The sequence below is a fragment of the Trichechus manatus genome, unplaced genomic scaffold, assembly GCF_000243295.1.
Source record: "Trichechus manatus latirostris isolate Lorelei unplaced genomic scaffold, TriManLat1.0 scaffold00004, whole genome shotgun sequence".
NCBI lineage: Eukaryota > Metazoa > Chordata > Mammalia > Sirenia > Trichechidae > Trichechus > Trichechus manatus.
In genome coordinates this window covers 19,287,765-19,305,153 of record NW_004443940.1, presented here as the reverse complement: position 1 = coordinate 19,305,153, position 17,389 = coordinate 19,287,765, and the positions used below count along the sequence as shown (strand labels likewise).

At 33.0% G+C, this 17,389-nt stretch overlaps 1 protein-coding gene across 4 annotated transcripts in view; it reads right to left on the bottom strand.

The window, feature by feature from the left end:
- VPS54 (VPS54 subunit of GARP complex) overlaps window positions 1–17,389 on the bottom strand; it is a 108,762-nt gene that overhangs the window by 41,355 nt on the left and 50,018 nt on the right. For all 4 annotated transcript variants that reach the window (XR_002824476.1, XM_004369274.3, XM_004369275.2 and 1 more), the window contains exons 8-11: window positions 8,068–8,194; window positions 7,042–7,149; window positions 4,551–4,606; window positions 2,337–2,433 (exon numbers count right to left, since the gene is read on the bottom strand). Coding sequence is in view for 3 of the 4 variants with exons in the window: in XM_004369274.3 (XP_004369331.1) it covers window positions 2,337–2,433; window positions 4,551–4,606; window positions 7,042–7,149; window positions 8,068–8,194 (388 nt within the window). In the remaining variant the exon portion in view is untranslated. The remainder of the gene's footprint in view (window positions 1–2,336; window positions 2,434–4,550; window positions 4,607–7,041; window positions 7,150–8,067; window positions 8,195–17,389) is intronic.

The following is a 17,389-nucleotide window of genomic DNA, read 5'->3' as shown; positions in this document are numbered from 1 at the left end:
AAAAATTGCTTGAAAGGAATGTAAGATATATTTAAGGATTATTTTCTTTTTAGCTATACGAATCAGCCTAACCTGGAATACAGACAGCAAACAAGAATTTTTTTAAAAATTCAAAATTCAGTTAACAGCAATATAAATCCTTAAGTCATTAATAATCACTCAAATATAAAATTTTCAAACCCCAATCTTTTTATTCTTTCTTCATTTAAACTAAACATATTATTGAAATGTTCTGGCTAAATTTTAAGCTTCAATTTCTTTTAAAAGAAATATAATTTATTTTGATACCAAAGAAACATATGGAATCTACTTTGTTTTTGTGAAATAAATTCTAAGAATGCAGGACAGTAAATAAGTCTGGTAAATTAGAGCTTCAAATTAGTTTATACTTGTAACAAAGTAAACACTCCTTTCTAAAAACCGAGTTTTTCTAATTATATAAAAGTAATACCTCTTTTCATAGAAAACTTAATAGAAAAGAATAAACAGAAGATTAAAATTGCATATGATCCTACCACCTAAAAATAACCACTTAAAAGACAATTTGACTGTCTCTTTGGTCTATGAAGATAAATAAAGAGAAAAAAATTCTAACATGGAGTCCTGGGTATTGCAAATGGTTAACACATTCAGCTGCTAACCAAAAGGTTGGAGGTTCAAGTCCACCCAGAGGCTTGGTGGAAGAAAGACCTAACTAGCCACTTTCGAAAAATTAGCCTTGAAAACCCTATGAAGCACGGTTCTACTCTGACACCATGGGTCAATTCAATAGCAATGGGTATATCTGGTCTTTTTACTTTATGTTATAATTATGCATTTTCTTCTATCATTAAAAATCCTTGTTGCATGATATTCCATGAAAAGGATATAACAGGCATAATTCATTTTGCCATTTCTCTATTGTGAGACATATAGCTATTTCCAATTTTTAGTTATTAAAAAATTATTCATTAGAAATGAACAGCTTGTAATTAACACTATTTTTCAGTAAAATCATATCCTTACAGAATCACAAAACTTTAAAAAAAAAAGTACCATATTTGAAGGTTATATGTTCAAAGAGGTTCTATAGAAGTACTAGTTTAAATGACCTAAATGCGAAATGAGCAATTACAACTATAACAAATCACTGTTCATATACTGTACATACATCATATAATAATTTGACTTTAACTGATATAGAACCTAAAAGGAGAGTAGCTACTAAAAAAATTACTGGCAAAAAGTTGGCAAATTCTACACTATGGAATATAGGAATAATATGTATCCAGACATACAACAATAAAAGTGTGTGATAATGAGGTCATAGTGGGACTATAAAGAAAAGTAAAAACATGGCCTAGTTACTGAGAAATCCATATATACAGGTTTGCTCTTAATCACTATCAACGGGTAGGATTAACATGTTTAGGAGTTGTCGAAATGGAGTACAGTGAATCACATTCTATAAAACTTTTTCTACCCTGTTAGAGCTTATGCTACTAACCTACTGTTGCTCCAATGTCAATTTAAAAAAACCACGTCAAAGACAAGTACCAAAGTCTTCCAGACCATTTAACGTGGTACTCTGAAATGCTGTCAATTTTAACTAGCACATATGACACAATACTAAAACTTGATAACTTAAAGAATATCAAATTTCACACATGGTCTTTTTCAACTGTGATACCCAGTAATTCCTAATGACTGTCTTCTTATTAAAACACAGCTATTACATGCTTGTAATTCCAACCGACACGTACAGTCTGTGACATCTTTTTTTCTGAAAAATGCTGTGTGGCATGTGTTCTTTTCCTTATAGTAAGTGGCTTAAAATTAAGTAGTTTGGCCAGAAAACATGATAATTAAATGCAGTGCATGATCCTTGATTGAATCCCAGATAGAAAAATGAAATAAAAGGACATTAGTGGGACAATGTGAATATGGACTGTATGTTGGAAAATACTATTATATCACCTTAAATTTCTAGAAAAATCAAATGGTTTGGATAGATTTTTAAGAATTTCTCAATATTGTACCTTTAAATATCTAGAGAGAGTCAAGTATCACAAAACCACAAGAGGAAATATTACTGTATAATATTTAATACAAGGCAAACAGTATTTTTTAGTATAAAGTATTCTTTTCTATATAAAATAAATCATCTAAAATTATAAAAAATTGTGAAAATATACTGAATAGCTTCAAACCTTGTTTAAAACCAAGGTTGCTGTAAGAAAACTACAAAAGCAAAAAAATTGTTTTATTCTAGTTTGATTCCATTTATACATTATGTATCTAGAAAGCTGGCAGTTTTACGGACTATTCTGGGCAAAGTGGTAATCACATAAGCTTACCTTAACCCTCTGTAGGAAAATTATAAATTTAGAGAAAATATCCTTCAGCAAATCAAACCACTGGGGAAAATTCAACATTCTCATCTGATCTGCAAGCCTAGAAAAAAAATAATTGAAACAAAAATAAGGATTGTCTCTGGGCCAATAACATTTATAGATTGGTGGAAACTATATTAAATACTATCTAGTAGTGGAAAAATAAAACAATTTCATTTAGATATCTAACTAAAATTATAAAATCTTGAGTTGATGAGATCAACTACCAAACAACTCCTCCTTGTTTAAACATCTCTAACTCTAGTCTTGTCATATGCACAAACATATGAACCTTAGTACAGAGTAAATTTCACGTGAACATTATTTCATGACACTGAATAAATAAACCATATAGTGGCTAAAAGTGTGGAAGATATAGTCTGGAGTGAAAATAGTAACATCTCCCCCCACAAATCTAATAACCTACTTTTCTAACTACACTAAAAAGTACTTTTAAACATATGAGAGGAAATATGGCATGGTGTAAGAGCATGGGCCCTGGAGCCACACTGCCTTGCTTCAAGTCCCAGCTCTGCCTTTCATTAGCTGTGTGAGCCTGGGAAAGTGACTTAATCCCTCTATGCCCCAATTTTCTCATCTTAAAATGAGGATAGTAACAGAACCTACTTTATATGGTGGTGGTGAATATTAAATGAGTTAACATATATAAAGTACTTAGAGCAATGCCTATTACATAAAAAGTGTTATATATTAGCTAACATTGTTATTTTTATAGCTAACATCAGTAATTTCAACATGAAAAAAATTAGTGCAAAACAGAATTCCATAAAGATATAGTACTAAAATGACTTATTACTCTCAATTTTTAGTGAATGCTGCTGTATCTAAGAGAGATATTCTCAAAGATACTCTTTCCTGTACTTGAGATATAAGAAGTTCTCTATGTTAGTTGAAAAAATTCCCTAGGGAAGGAGAAAATTAAGAAGTAACAGACTCTCCATGTCCATGGTGCTTCTACAGAGTTCCCATAACTTATTTTTCCAATTACTATTGATTCCCACATCATTATGGTTGCTTCAACTAATTTTCAAACTCAGTTTTCACCATGTAATAGTATGGAAGTGAAAACTCCACAATCCCTACTCTCTCTGGGTTTGGGCCAGGAAAACTTCTCAGTTGCTCATAATTCATCTCTTAGACCAGTTGATAGAAGTTTACATATCTATATGAATGAGAAAGTCATCATTTTAAAATATTATTATTCTTCTCAAAATAAAAGAATAGGAATTTCAAGAGTGAAAACAAAAAATAACAGACTTGAAAACTCTGGGGGAAAAAGTAAGAGATCACACTACAAGGGCAATTCAAAATCACTCATTCAAAACTTTTCAAAGCCAATCAGAAGCTGGCTTTTAATTATATAGCTTAATAATTTAAACTTATACTTGCCATTCCTCTGTAAAGAATTATCTTCCATTTCCCCCCTGCATATTTATGTTGTATTCCTCTTTAACCTGCTATCTGCCCTGGAAAGTTGACCGGCTGGGCTTGGTCAATGAGAAGCCCTTGTAAAGGGTTGCCTCAGGAAGACTGAGTCCCTCCACTGAAGGGCATAGCTTTTCTCAACTATTACATGTCTTTCAGGAGCCCTGGTGGCTCAGTGGAAACCCTGGTGGCATAGTGGTTATGAGCTATGGCTGCTAACCAAAAAGTTGGCAATTTGAATCCAACAAGTGCCTCTTGGAAACTCTGTGGGGCAGTTCTACCCAGTTCTATAAGTCGGAATTGACTTGATGGCAATGGGTTTGGTCTTTTTGGTTTGGTGGCTCAGTGGTTAAGTGCTCAGCTGCACTTGAAGGTTGGCAGTTTGAATCTACCCAATGGTTCCGCAAGAGAAAGACCTGGGGATCTGCTCCTATAAAGATTACAGCCTTGGAAATCCTATGTGGGCAGTTCTACTCTGTCACATTGGGGTTGCTATGAGTTGAAATCAACTCGATAGCAGCTAACAACAACACGTCTTTCTCTTTCTAGATTCTGTTAACTGCTCTCTTCTCTAGTCCCTTCAAAGGTACTGCACTGTCACTTGTGGTTTTCCTATACCCTGTTCACACCTTAGTAAATAATTCCTTCACTAAATCTTCCTTAAATTATTCTAATTTGGATGTGTTGTCTTGTCCCTGACTGATAACCCCCAAGCTGTATACGTATACTTACTTCATAACGACATCAGTATCTATTTCTTCTATTTGAGAAACTTTATTAATCACACACTGAAAATTAAAGAAAAAACAGAAACAATCTGATTAGCTGTCTTCAGAATCGTAAATACTCCATGTTTCATCTGTACATTAAAAAGGACCTCGCTGACTATAATCATCATTTTACTAGGCTTCTTTTGGATCTCTTACACATACTTCAAGGTGTCTGAAAAACTGCAGCATTACCTTTGCCCTATTAAATAATTATGCTTGAACTACATATGTCTGAACTATAATATTTGCTTAACTACAATAAATTTTAAAACTTCTATTATTTAAAACTGTTCAAAATCGTACACCAGAAAAGAGAACTATAATACTTAGGAACAAGGTTTAAGTTTCATATTAAAATTCCAAAATGAATTCATTTTGGAGGTTATAGTTCCTTGTTATACACTCAAAAATTTAAAGGGTTTTTAAAAAAATAAATAAATGCTTAGACTTCAAGAGAAGTCTGGGAATTAAAACAGAGCAATTAAAAAAATTTTTTATTAAAGTATAAACATATACAAAGAAAACTGTACAAATTATGATTACAGCTCAAAAATTTTTTACAAATGGAATACATCTGTGTAACCAGTACTAAACTCAAGAAATTGAGTATTACTAGTACCCAGAGGTCCCTTTCCTGGTCCCCTCCCAGTCACTCCTGCCTCCCCCAAAAAACTACTATCCCAGCCAGCGTCTAATACAATAGATTAATTTTCCCTGTTTAAACTTTATATAAATGGAATCATTTAGTATATATACCCTTCTGTGTTTGGCTTCTTTGGCTCCACATTACGTCTGTGATATTTATCAATGCTGTAGCATGGAATTTATTCATTCTTAATACCGTATAGTATTATATACCACAATTCTATTTATCCTTTCTATTGGGTTGTTTATAGTTTTGAATTATTACAAATGGCGCTGCCATGAACACTCTTGTACTGTCTTTTGGTGAACTTCTGTATACAATAAATTTCTATTGGGTATGCACCTAGGAATACAATCGCTGGGTCACAAAATATGTGTATGTTTAGCATTCGTAGATATTACCAACAATTATCTAACATAATTGTGTCAATTTAAAAATACAGTGTTTTAATTAGTGTCTAAGAGAGGTAAAAGGGGGTGATTGTAATCTTTTTGCTTGTTTTATTTAAACACTAAAAACTCATGCATGTACATCTAATGATGATCATCAATTAAACCAAATAAATACATTTAACATTATATTATATTACACGTTATATTTTCATATACAGTCATCCCTTGGTATCCTCGGTGAATTAGTTCCAGAACCCCCAGGGCATACCTAAATCTGCAGATGCTCAAGTCCCTTATATAAAATGGCATAGTATTTGCATGTAACCTATGCACATCCTCCTGTATACTTTAAATCATCTCTAGATACACCTAACACAATGTAAATACTATGTAAATTGTTGTTATACTGTATTGTTTAGGGAACAATGGCAGGACGCATGGCAAACAATGCTCAAAGAGTACTGGAGAGAGACTGAGGATCTGTGAAATGGCAGCAGGCTACAGCAGGGGATGCCCATACATCATCTCATTTGTGTAGATTCAGTTTAATGCTTGAGTGTGTAGTAAATTCAAGTTTTGGTTTTTGGAACTTCTCCCACCCCAGTATTTTCGAACCAGTTGGTTGAATCCACGGATGCGGAATCTGCAGACACGGAGAGTTGACTGTATAGAAAAACTGAAGTTCAGTGAATGAAATTTATCTGAGTAAAAAAGTCAAAACAAAAATCAGGGAAGTCTAAAGAATACAGGGATTTTAGTTTATAATTACAATTTCTCAGAGATCAAGGAAACATTATCTACTGCTGGTGGGAGTATAAATTGTTAAGATCTTTTCAGACAGCAATTCAATTCTATGTATCAAACAATTTAAAAATACTCTTCACTCTGATCAATAATTCTACTTCTGTGAATTAGTCCTAAGAAAACAGTCCTAAATATGAAAAAAAAAACTTTATATCAAAGACGTTTCTTACCATGTAATTTACAGCATCAAACTGAAAACAACATAAATATTCAACATAGAGGACATGCTTGAGTAAATGTTAACGAACATAGTATTGATGGAATTTTGTGCAATCATTAAAAATGGTATTTCTGAAGCCTTATATAATAACATGAGAAAATGCTATGTTATGACTCTAACTGAAATATGAACAAATCTAAATCATATATACAGTATGATGGCAACAATGAAACACATCAGTAACAATCTACACATAGAAATATTCTTAAAGTGGCAATCTTTTGGCTGGCAGGGTTATGGTTTTTTCCTTCTGTTTGTCTATATTTTCAATTTTATATATAAATAAGCACATATTATACTGCATGTATTATTACCACGATAATGTAAAAAAAAAAAAAAAACTTGGCAAAAGATTCGAGACCAAAATAAATCAAATAAAAATGTATATTACCTGTTTAATGATATTCTTTGCTGTAATAATCATTTCTTCACCGTAGATTTCTAAAAAATTGAGTTTTCTTTGTTTTAAAAGTCCAAACACAAGAGATACTAGTCTTTCCTATGAAAATAAGAATATACAATTTCACATTTTAAATATGAAATAATCTCACTTAGAGGTAGAAATATTCAGCATCAAGGTTTTTATTGCTTGATCCTCAGATCTTTATCCTGCATATGGTATTTTCTAGAAGCCTGGAAAGGCATCTCCCATAGCAATCTTGTCATCAGATTTTTGGAGTCAATGCTCTAGAACAGATAAATCCTGTTCTACCACAGTGACTCAAACAAAGCCGGTTTGGGGGCAAATACTAGGATATTTTTAGGTCTTGTTTAAAAAAAAGAAAAAAGTATCTCTCAAGCTCTGATGACCAATAAATACTTCATGAGCCCTGTAATTTTTCCTTAGTGGTCTAGAACACTGGAATGATGACCTGAACTCTCTGCTACCATGTAAAAAAATCTCTTTTACTTAGGCTTTTATCGGGGCTTTTTAGATTCTCTATTAGTTCTTGGCAACAATCCACACTGAGAAGTAACCAGATAAGTGAAGCCTAAATTGATGTACATGTGTACACATAAAACATGTTCATAATAGAAGCTCAACTTGAATGACTGATAAATAACCATATGATAATAATACAAGACATACTCCAGTGCATGCATGCAGATGAATAAAGTTAATTCATCCTATATCTATGTTTTGAACTTTGTTTGTAAACTGTAAAAACCTCATTTTAACTCCAGTTTCTTAGTAAGCTTTAAAATTTCTTTTTATTCTCTGATTTCAAAGGATTATGGGACTTGCTAAGGGCTAAGGTCATACAACTAGTGAAGGACTTGATAGGTCTGATAGACCTTAACAATTTAAGACCATCTTGCTCAATATAAGCTGAGAAGAATATGTTCTAAACTTTGGCTCTTAGGAATTAAAACTAAGCAATAACATCAATTTCATTCCACAGTTCAAAACACATACCTCTTCTAAAATTTGACAGTCATCTTCCAGTGGTCTATTTAAGTCACTGTGAGAATAAGTAGAAAATTCTGCAATCATCATTTTATCTATTAGTTTTTCTAATTCACAAAGCTGTGATCCCAAATGCCTACAAAGGAAGAAAAAAAATATTATCTATGTATTCATCAAAAACTACAAATTCACTCCGGGTCAAAGAAAACATAGTAGGTAAACTTTTCTAGCAGACAGTACCTGTGCAATAATGAGATGTTTTATTAAAATGGCATCCTTTAAGTTACCAAAGTAACAGATAATTCCACTCAATCTCCCAAATTCTATTTTTCTCTTTATATCCAAAGAGTTCTCAAAACATGATTACCTGGTGAATTTTATGACTGCTTTTCACAGGCAAGAGTCAGGTGTCCTAAGTCCTTTCCTCATTTACCATTTACTGAATGTCAATGCCTGTAGCTCCCCAACCATTCATCTATTCAATACAAGTACCTACTGTGTGCTAAGCCCTGTTCTAACCAAAACCAAACCCACTACCTTCAAGTTGACTGTGACTCACAGCAACCCTATAGGACAGAGTGGAACTGTCTCATAGGGTTTCCAAGGAGCGGCTGGTGGATTCAAACTGCTGACCTTTTGGTTAGCTGCTGTAGCTCTTAACCACTGCCTCACCAGGTCTAGGTGCATATAAATATCTGAAGGACTACAGGTACAGAGTGACTCAATTCAATCTTTGTCATGATCACTTTGTGTTACTGTGCAACATCCCTCAGATCATCAAACTGAAAGTCACTAGAACAGAAGACTACGAGATACAAAAATACTGAGTTACATCCGATCCATGGCCTTTTTTTCCTCGTAAAATACAATGTTCTGCTTCTAATATTTACGGATCCCACCTAAGAGACAAAGTGAAAAGGACTCTAGTCTGGGGAGAGTTATGGGAATTGTAAAGGAAGGTATCACTAAAGAGTTTTGGAATCTTTTCCCTAGAAAAAGAGCGTGCTATCCAAATGATAAGAATGGTCCCAAGCAGTTCCTACTCTGCAGGGGATTAAATATGAGTACCTTCATATACAAACAGATTTTGCCACACAATCTCATGCTTCATAAAAGCAATGGGTTGACGAAACCTAAACTATTTAATTGGCCCAAGGTATTTCAAAACTTAAAGTGAAACAGGTCAATGGGAAATCTGTTTATACCCCAGGATAAAAAACATTTTTAAAAAGCTCTATCTTTGGGGGGAAATTTTAAAAACAAACATTCAAAAATATACATATACTACATTTGACTGAAAACAAACCCTTAATGTAGGCAACTGTCTAAAGACCAGATGTGGCACAAATTTTAATTAAAACTATGTGACCTTTTAGATAGACCCATTGTTCTTCTTTTAAAAATATCTGGTAAGTAGGTGTAGTGATAATTTTGAAACAAATCTGATAAATGAAATAATGCATAAGTTCTCATTCTGCAATATGAAAATTATATTTCTTACAACTAATTAGAAGACTAATAAGGTTCTCATAAATGGTACCAACCTCTCACAATAAACTCATTTAGAACATTTTCACTAATATAAAACTAAAACATTGCCATAAAGGGAATTTGGCAGTATCTAGCAAAATTATAAAGGCAATTACCCTTAGACCTAGGAATTCTACTTCTTGGAGTTTGTCCCAAAGATACACTGGCAAAAATACAAAAGAACATATGTATATTGTAGCACTGTTTATAATTGCTAGGGAATGGACACAACCTAAATGCTGACCAATAGGGGATTAGCTTAATAAATTACGATAGATTCTTAAACAGACACTATACATATTTAAAAGAATTGAGGAATACTTCTATATACTGCTATAAAGCCGTGCTTCTCAACCTTTATTCCATTACTGCCCCCCTAAGGAGTCTTTTTAGAAATTTTTTTTTTTCTAATCACACCTGCCCCCATGCAATTTCAATACCAGACAAATAAGACAATAATACTGTATATCTGCTTATGTTCTCTGGCCCTTGGGAAGGCCACAAACCACTGTACTATCCAAGATTTTTTCACCTTGAGGTGATATCCTCTGTTGACAATGCATACTGTAGAATGATCTCCAGGATATACTGTAAACTGAAAAAAAAAAGCAAGGTGGAGAAAAGTACGCACAGTATGCTACTGCTTATCTAGGACAAGGGACAGATAGGTATGTAGGTATATAAACTAAAACTTTTTTTTAAAAAAGTGATTTATAGAGTGAGGAAGGGAAAGTGTGGAGGGGCAGGATAGAAGCTAGATTTCTTCCAGTACCTCTTGGTTTATAGATTTGATTGTGGAACTATGTAACTACTTAACATAGTTACAAAATTACATTTAATTTTTAAAAAGTGATTCTTAAATAACCAAAGCAAATTAAACAAATGAACTTGTTCATCAGGTTGGTGACAAAAAAACCCCACAAACAGGAATTATTTCAAGTGACTTTAAAACACAATGATTAACTGTTCATCCCACATGGGATGTATCTTTTTTTTTTTTTTTTTTTTTTGGTGAAACTATACACAGCAAAACCTACGCTCACTCTCAGTTTCCAGACAGAATGATCAGTGACACTGGTTACATTCTTCAGACTGTATCAACGTTCTCGTTATTTCTGTTCTATTTGTTTCACTACCATTAACTTAAACTCCATGCCTCCCAATCTTCTCATCAATGCTTTAAAATAGCTGTTGACCATTTGGTCTTAGATAATTTTTTAAAAAAGAACCCAATCTTTATTTTTTGCCACATAGTATCTATCTTAAGGAAAAATTCTACACTGCTTTTTAAGTAATAATATTGTTAGTTCTGAGAGCATTCTGTGTGTATTGTCCCGGACAGAGCTGGAGTAAAATGTAGAACAAAATTCTAACTCACAAAAAAAAAAAAAAAAAGGAGCAGACTTACTGGCCTGACAGAGACTGGAGAAACCCTGAGAAATGGCCCACAGACACTCTTTTAGCTCAGTAATGAAGTCACTCCTGAGGTTCACCCTTTAGCCAAAGATTAGACAGGCCCACAAAACAAAACGAGACTAAACGGGCACACCAGTCCAGCGGCAAGGACTAGAAGGCAAGAGGGGACAGGAAAGCTGGTAATAGGGAATCCAAGGTTGAGAAGGCAGAGTGTTGACATGCCTTGGGGTTGTTAACCAATGTCATAAAACAATATGAATACTAACCATTTAATGAGAAGCTAGTTTGTTCTGTAAACTTTCATCTAAAGTACAATAAAATAAGAACAGCGAAGAACTTAAAATACTTCAAATACATGAGTTTATAATAATATAAAGGGAAAAAAGCCTTATTAGTCACCTTTTGAGTATGTTAGATTTTCAATTCATTATTTTGAAAATTGCTAAATAAAAGGAAAGAATCCAGAATTTAACCTGCCTATTCTCTTAAGAACTCTCTTTTGGTGTAACCAAATGATTGTTATGGAGAAACATTACTTTATAAAAATATTCCAGCTAATAAATGAAGAAAGAAGAATAGAATTAGAATATCACAATTTACAATGCTTAATGAAATGACAGATCTAGGCAATGATCATCAAATGGCTGTTATTAGTATAAAAGAGACAAACAAATATATGCCTCCTGACTGAAATACACACCACTACCTACTAGGCGGAGCTCCGGTGGTGCAGTGGTTAACAGCTCAGCAGCTAACCAAAAGTTCAGCAGTTCAAATCCACCAGCCACTCCTTGGAAACCCTATGGGGCAGTTCTACTCTGTCCAATAGGGTCTCTATGAGTCAGAATCGACTTGACAGCAACAGGTTTTATCTATTAGGTGCTCTGGCCAAAAATTAAAACTTAAATCTGATCAAGCCTTTAACTCTAACTACCAATTTGTTGAAAATACAGGCAAAAGAAGAACATGTTAAACAAGGGGATGCAGTCAGCAAAATATACTCTGAGAACCTCTACAAGACAAATAACCCAATTTCTTCAATAAATACTTTGAAACAGAGAAAGTGTGAAGAAGTGGGAAAACGATACATTAAAAAACACTTAAGAGATATCAATCACCTGCAATGTATGGATGTTATTTGGATCCTGATTCCAATAAACCCACTGTAAAAAAAGAATTATGAGACAAATAGGGAAATTTGAACACTGGCCATTTAAAAATATGAATGATATTGAAGTTATGTCAAAAAAAAGTTCTTCTCTCTCAGAGATACCTAATGAAATATTTATCAATGAAATGAAACAATGTTTGAGATTTGTTTCAAAAGGGAAAAGGAGATAAAAGCTGGCCATGAGTTGATAACTCATGGGTGATACATAATTTACCCAGCATCATACAATTCTCTTCATATAATTACTTTCATTTTGTGTATGGTTTGAATTTTCAAAAATAAAAAGTCAAAAAACGAAAAAAGAGCAAATGGATAGGACATAAATTTACACACATCTCCAACATGGTTTAGCTCTCAATTTTTACGAAGATCATAGATTCCTTTTTACTCCAGACTGCAGGTTAACATTCACAGTTTAAAGTATAAAGTTACAGCAGAAACTTTCTAACTTTTACCATGTGAATTCTTAATAAAAACCAAAAACCAAACATGTTGCCGTCGAGTCCATTCAGACTCATAGCAACTCTACTGGACAGAGGAGAACCGTTCCATAGGGTTTCCAAGGAGTGGTTGGTGGATTCGAACTGCTGTCCTTTTTGTTAGCAGCCAAGTTCTTAACCACTGCACCACCAGGGCTCTGAATTCTTAATAGGTATGAATAATCTTCAACAAATCATAACAAAGAATTATGGTGGGAAGTCCATGTGATTGCATTTCCTGGTATTTGGGCATCAAAATAAAACTCCGTCATTTCAGCATAATTTAAATGTGAGGTTCTATTTGACCTCAGATATTGCCTTAAATAACGTAGTAGCTTCATTTTCATGCATCCTTAAAATCAGAATTTTAAAGCCTAATTAATAAAGAAGACTAGATATGAACTCCAATACTAACATAAAATAGTTTTTATTATGTAATCACAGGTATCTGATAATATATGTGCGTGTGTGTGTGTGTATGAATTTTTAAAAGTATATCCTTAAACATACCTCTAGAATGTTCTGCAAGATGCACCTATTCATCCTTGCACTAATTGGCTTTTTTTTTGTTTTAAATATTCTTTACTATTTTGAAAATTGTTGTTGTTGGTTGCCGCCGAGTTGATTCTGACTCATAGAGATCCCATGTGTACAGAGTAGAACTGCTTCATAGGGCTTTCAAAGCTGTGACCTTTCAGAAGCAGATGGCAGGCCTATCTTCTGAGGCGCCTCTAAGTAGGTTTGAATCATCAGCCCTTCGGTTAGTTGTCAAGCACTTAACCGTTAGTGCCACCCAGGGAACCACTTTTAAAACAGATTCAATAATAATGGCATAATCATTATTACTACACTTATCAAAATATTTAATAGTAAATAAATCTGCTAACAGTTCACTTAAAAAGAATGTACCCTAATGATTACATAGAGTAATTTAGAGTGATGAAAGAAATCTACTGAAAAGACAAATAACTAAAATACTACTTTCTGAACGATCAGGTACATATATATATCCAGCCAAGTATATGTGGGCAATTCTAATACTTTCTACTTTATTATGCCTCAATTTTACATTAATTCAGATTTTCTAGAACTGTTTGTCCACTACAGTGACCCTTTGGGCTGCTTTCATCAGAGAAATCTGTGTATCGATAAATTCTGCAGTCATACTAGTTTCATCTAACAGAGAAACTATGATCTCTTGGCTTCATCCCAGGGCATATAATGTGTATATTTTCTTACTATAATATTTTGAAGATCTAAATTAAAGGAGATTATTTCAGGATCAAATAATATGTTAAATACCTTTTGGTACTTCCAATAATGAAAATCCCTTAAATGGAATCCCAAGGTGGCCACCTACTACATGAAACCACAATAAGCTAGAACCTATAATTAACTGAATGTTTTCTTACTTTTTCTTTCTAAAGGAAAAAAAGTATATGACTAGAAAACAAGCTGGTTCCATTAATTTTTATCCTAAAATCAATTACAACCATAGGTCCTGGCTCAGCAAACCTATAACTCAATTATGCACAGTTTTAACATTTATAGTACTACACAACTGGCACTGATGTTCAAAGTGATCTATTTGAAGCCCTATAAGATCCCCTATCAAATACTTAAAAAGCATAGGCTCTAGGGTCAGATGAGATCTGGGCTGAATCCTGACTCTACTGTTTTATAACTTGCTTTATGACCTGGAGTAAGTTATCTAAGACCTTCTAAGTCTCAGTTTTCTTATCTGCAAGAATGGGGATAAGGTTACCTATCTCACAGTTTTTGAGGGGTGAAATCTAATAATACACACAATATGCTTAGCAGAGTGCCTGACAAAGAGCACCAAAATATTCAATAAATGTTCTGGGGTGGTGGTGGTGGTAGTAGAGTAATAGTGGTAGAAAATAGTAAGAAAAGAAAGCTAACATGATGATAAAAACTTAAAGAGCGTCTACATAAATGTTTACAATTAACAGCAATGTTTAACAGCACTACGTCCCTGAATTTCAAGGTAACTGAATCTTCTTATACCAAAATCTGCAAGATATGAAGGCTCAAATGTTTTATTAAGCCTATAATGAGAGTTCTGTATTACATCTTCTCAACAAGCATTTGAATGTAATTAACCTCAGCAACATTTTTAGTTAAATTAGTATTGTTGTTGTTAGGTACTGTCGAGTCAATTTCGACTCACAGCAACACCATGTAACAGAGCAGAACTGTCCCACAGAGTTTTCTAAGCCGTACCTTTACGGGAGCAGACTGCTAGGTCTTTCTCCTGCAGAGCCATTGGGTGGGTTTGAACTGCCAGTCTTTCAGTTTCGGCAGCCAAGCGCTTAACTGTTGCACCACCTGGGCTCCTTAAATTAGTATAGATCACACAAACTATATATAATATTTCACTTATTACCATTCATTTTTATTGCTAATAGACAGTAGAATTTTCATGAGTAATGATTAAAAATATTTATGTCCTAATAATTCAAATTGCCCAATTTTGCAAGAATTTTGGCAGTAAAATCATTTAAAAGATTACATAATCAACAAATGTATAAAAGATCCATTTTAATAATCTCTGTAGTAATATACAGAATTATGCAATGAGCCAAAATTACCCGTTGTGTAAATTACTCCCTGGGTTCAAAAGAGAAGATCAAACTTTGGGATTTTTACATTAATATTAGATACTTTGTAGCCCTAATATATTAACTAGAACCCTCTTTGAATAGAGACAGGAAGATGTTTTCGTTTTAAAAAGAACAAAATTATGTAGAAAGATGTTATCACTTTGATTCCAAATCCTGAAAAACAGACTATCCAATGGTCATTATAAACCAGGGTTGTCAATTCTGGTGCACGGAAAATCACCTAGATAGCTTTAAAAAAATACAGATGCTCTGGCTCTACCCTATAGGGAGTCTGAATTAACTGGAATAGGCGGGGTGCAGAACATTTTTTTTAAAGCTCTCCTGGGGTTCTAACATGCAGCCAGGATTCAGAATCAGTTATATATAAACTATAAATGGTTAATGGGGAACAATGATTATGGAAATTTTTAAAAAAAGAAAGAAAGAATGGTATAAAGTATCAAGATACATCTGGTAATATCCTGGATAATTCACAGATTCCATAAATATGTATTAAGATGTACGTACGTCATAGTTCTTGCCCAAGACATTTAAATCTCAATAGAAATAGAGAATAAGTAACAATAAAACATGGCAAAGTATTGTGAAATTTCATTAGCATATAAACAAAGTGCTCTGGGAGTTAAAAAAAAGTTTATACAGAAAATAACTTCAAAGTCAAAAAATTACAAAAAGAATGAAAAAAAAGAAACTATACATAAGCATCATTTACTACCACTGACTAGAAAAATATGCTACCTTGTTAGATTGATAGTACACTAAAAGGTGGTACACAAATAAAACTATGAAAATTGCATTTAAAAAAATAGAGATTTGAGTTTGTATTAATTTGACTATTACAAGACTTTGGTGTGAAAGTTTAAGAGCAATATAAAGAGCATCATAGCCAAAAGCAAAATCTGGACTAAGATCTATAAAAGGAAAAGACTATTAAAGAATTCAATAGAATTCTCTGGTTGTTCTACTAAGAGAAGGAGTTCTTACTCTAAGTAAGATCCTATGCTTTCTAAGTCCCACAAAAATTACTAAAATCTGGTCTCTGGTATGAAAGAGAGAGAGAGAGTAATGAACGAAATCCAAGTACAATATCTGTTATCTCCTATTGGGAGAACCTAACCATTTTAATAAACTAAGGAAAACACAATTTATACCACTAATACTTACAGTAAAGAGACCAATAATATACATTATCCTGATTGATCAGAAAAAGAACCTAGAAGGGTCAAAACTAATTCTTATGTTTCCAAATAAAGTTAAACGGCCTTAAAAATATCCATGAAGCTATACAAGACAAGTAACTAATGTTGATAATTAACAACCTTATAACAAAAGGAAAGATAAAGTCAAGAAAATAAATCATCAGGTAGAATTTGACAGAAATTAAATTAAAAAAAAAAAAACTAGGTTACAATATGCCAGCCTTAAACTATTTCAAGTACAGGTCAGTATTCTTCCTTGATTAGAAAAACATTTTCATTTAGAGTACTCTTTTGCAGAAAAAGATGTTTATCAGAAGTTATAAAATCAACACAAGTTCTGATACCAGACTTTTATACAGTTATATCCATACTGAAACTGACACTTGATAAGCAGCTTTACAGAAGATGCTTCACATGAAGAATAAATACTCTTTACACATGTGTAGCTTCTAAAATAATAATAGTAGAAAGAGGTTTGAGCAAAATGTAGATAATCAGAACAATTTGAAAGTCTTAAAAAATCACATGCACTTTTTTAGGAAGAATGTTTTGTTCTTTGAGTTAAGGTACATGCAAAAAAAAGTAAGGTTGAAACTAAAGGTAAATTCTTCTGTGGGCTCAGGATAAATACAAGATTATAAATTTTACATTCTGTCTTCCAATAAGTCAAACTATTGGGAATAAATATACATCTTTGTTCTTAAAGTGTTTTTCTGGATAGCTTTGGATAACTATACTTTTTATCAACATTGGGCATAAACTTATGAATCAAGGAAACAAAAAACAAATTAAAAAAAAAAAAACTGCACCATCTTTGGGGTAAAAATTAGAACAGTTTTAGAATTTGTGCCTAGCAGCTAAGCAGTCAATCTTTGATTATATTTCTCAGCA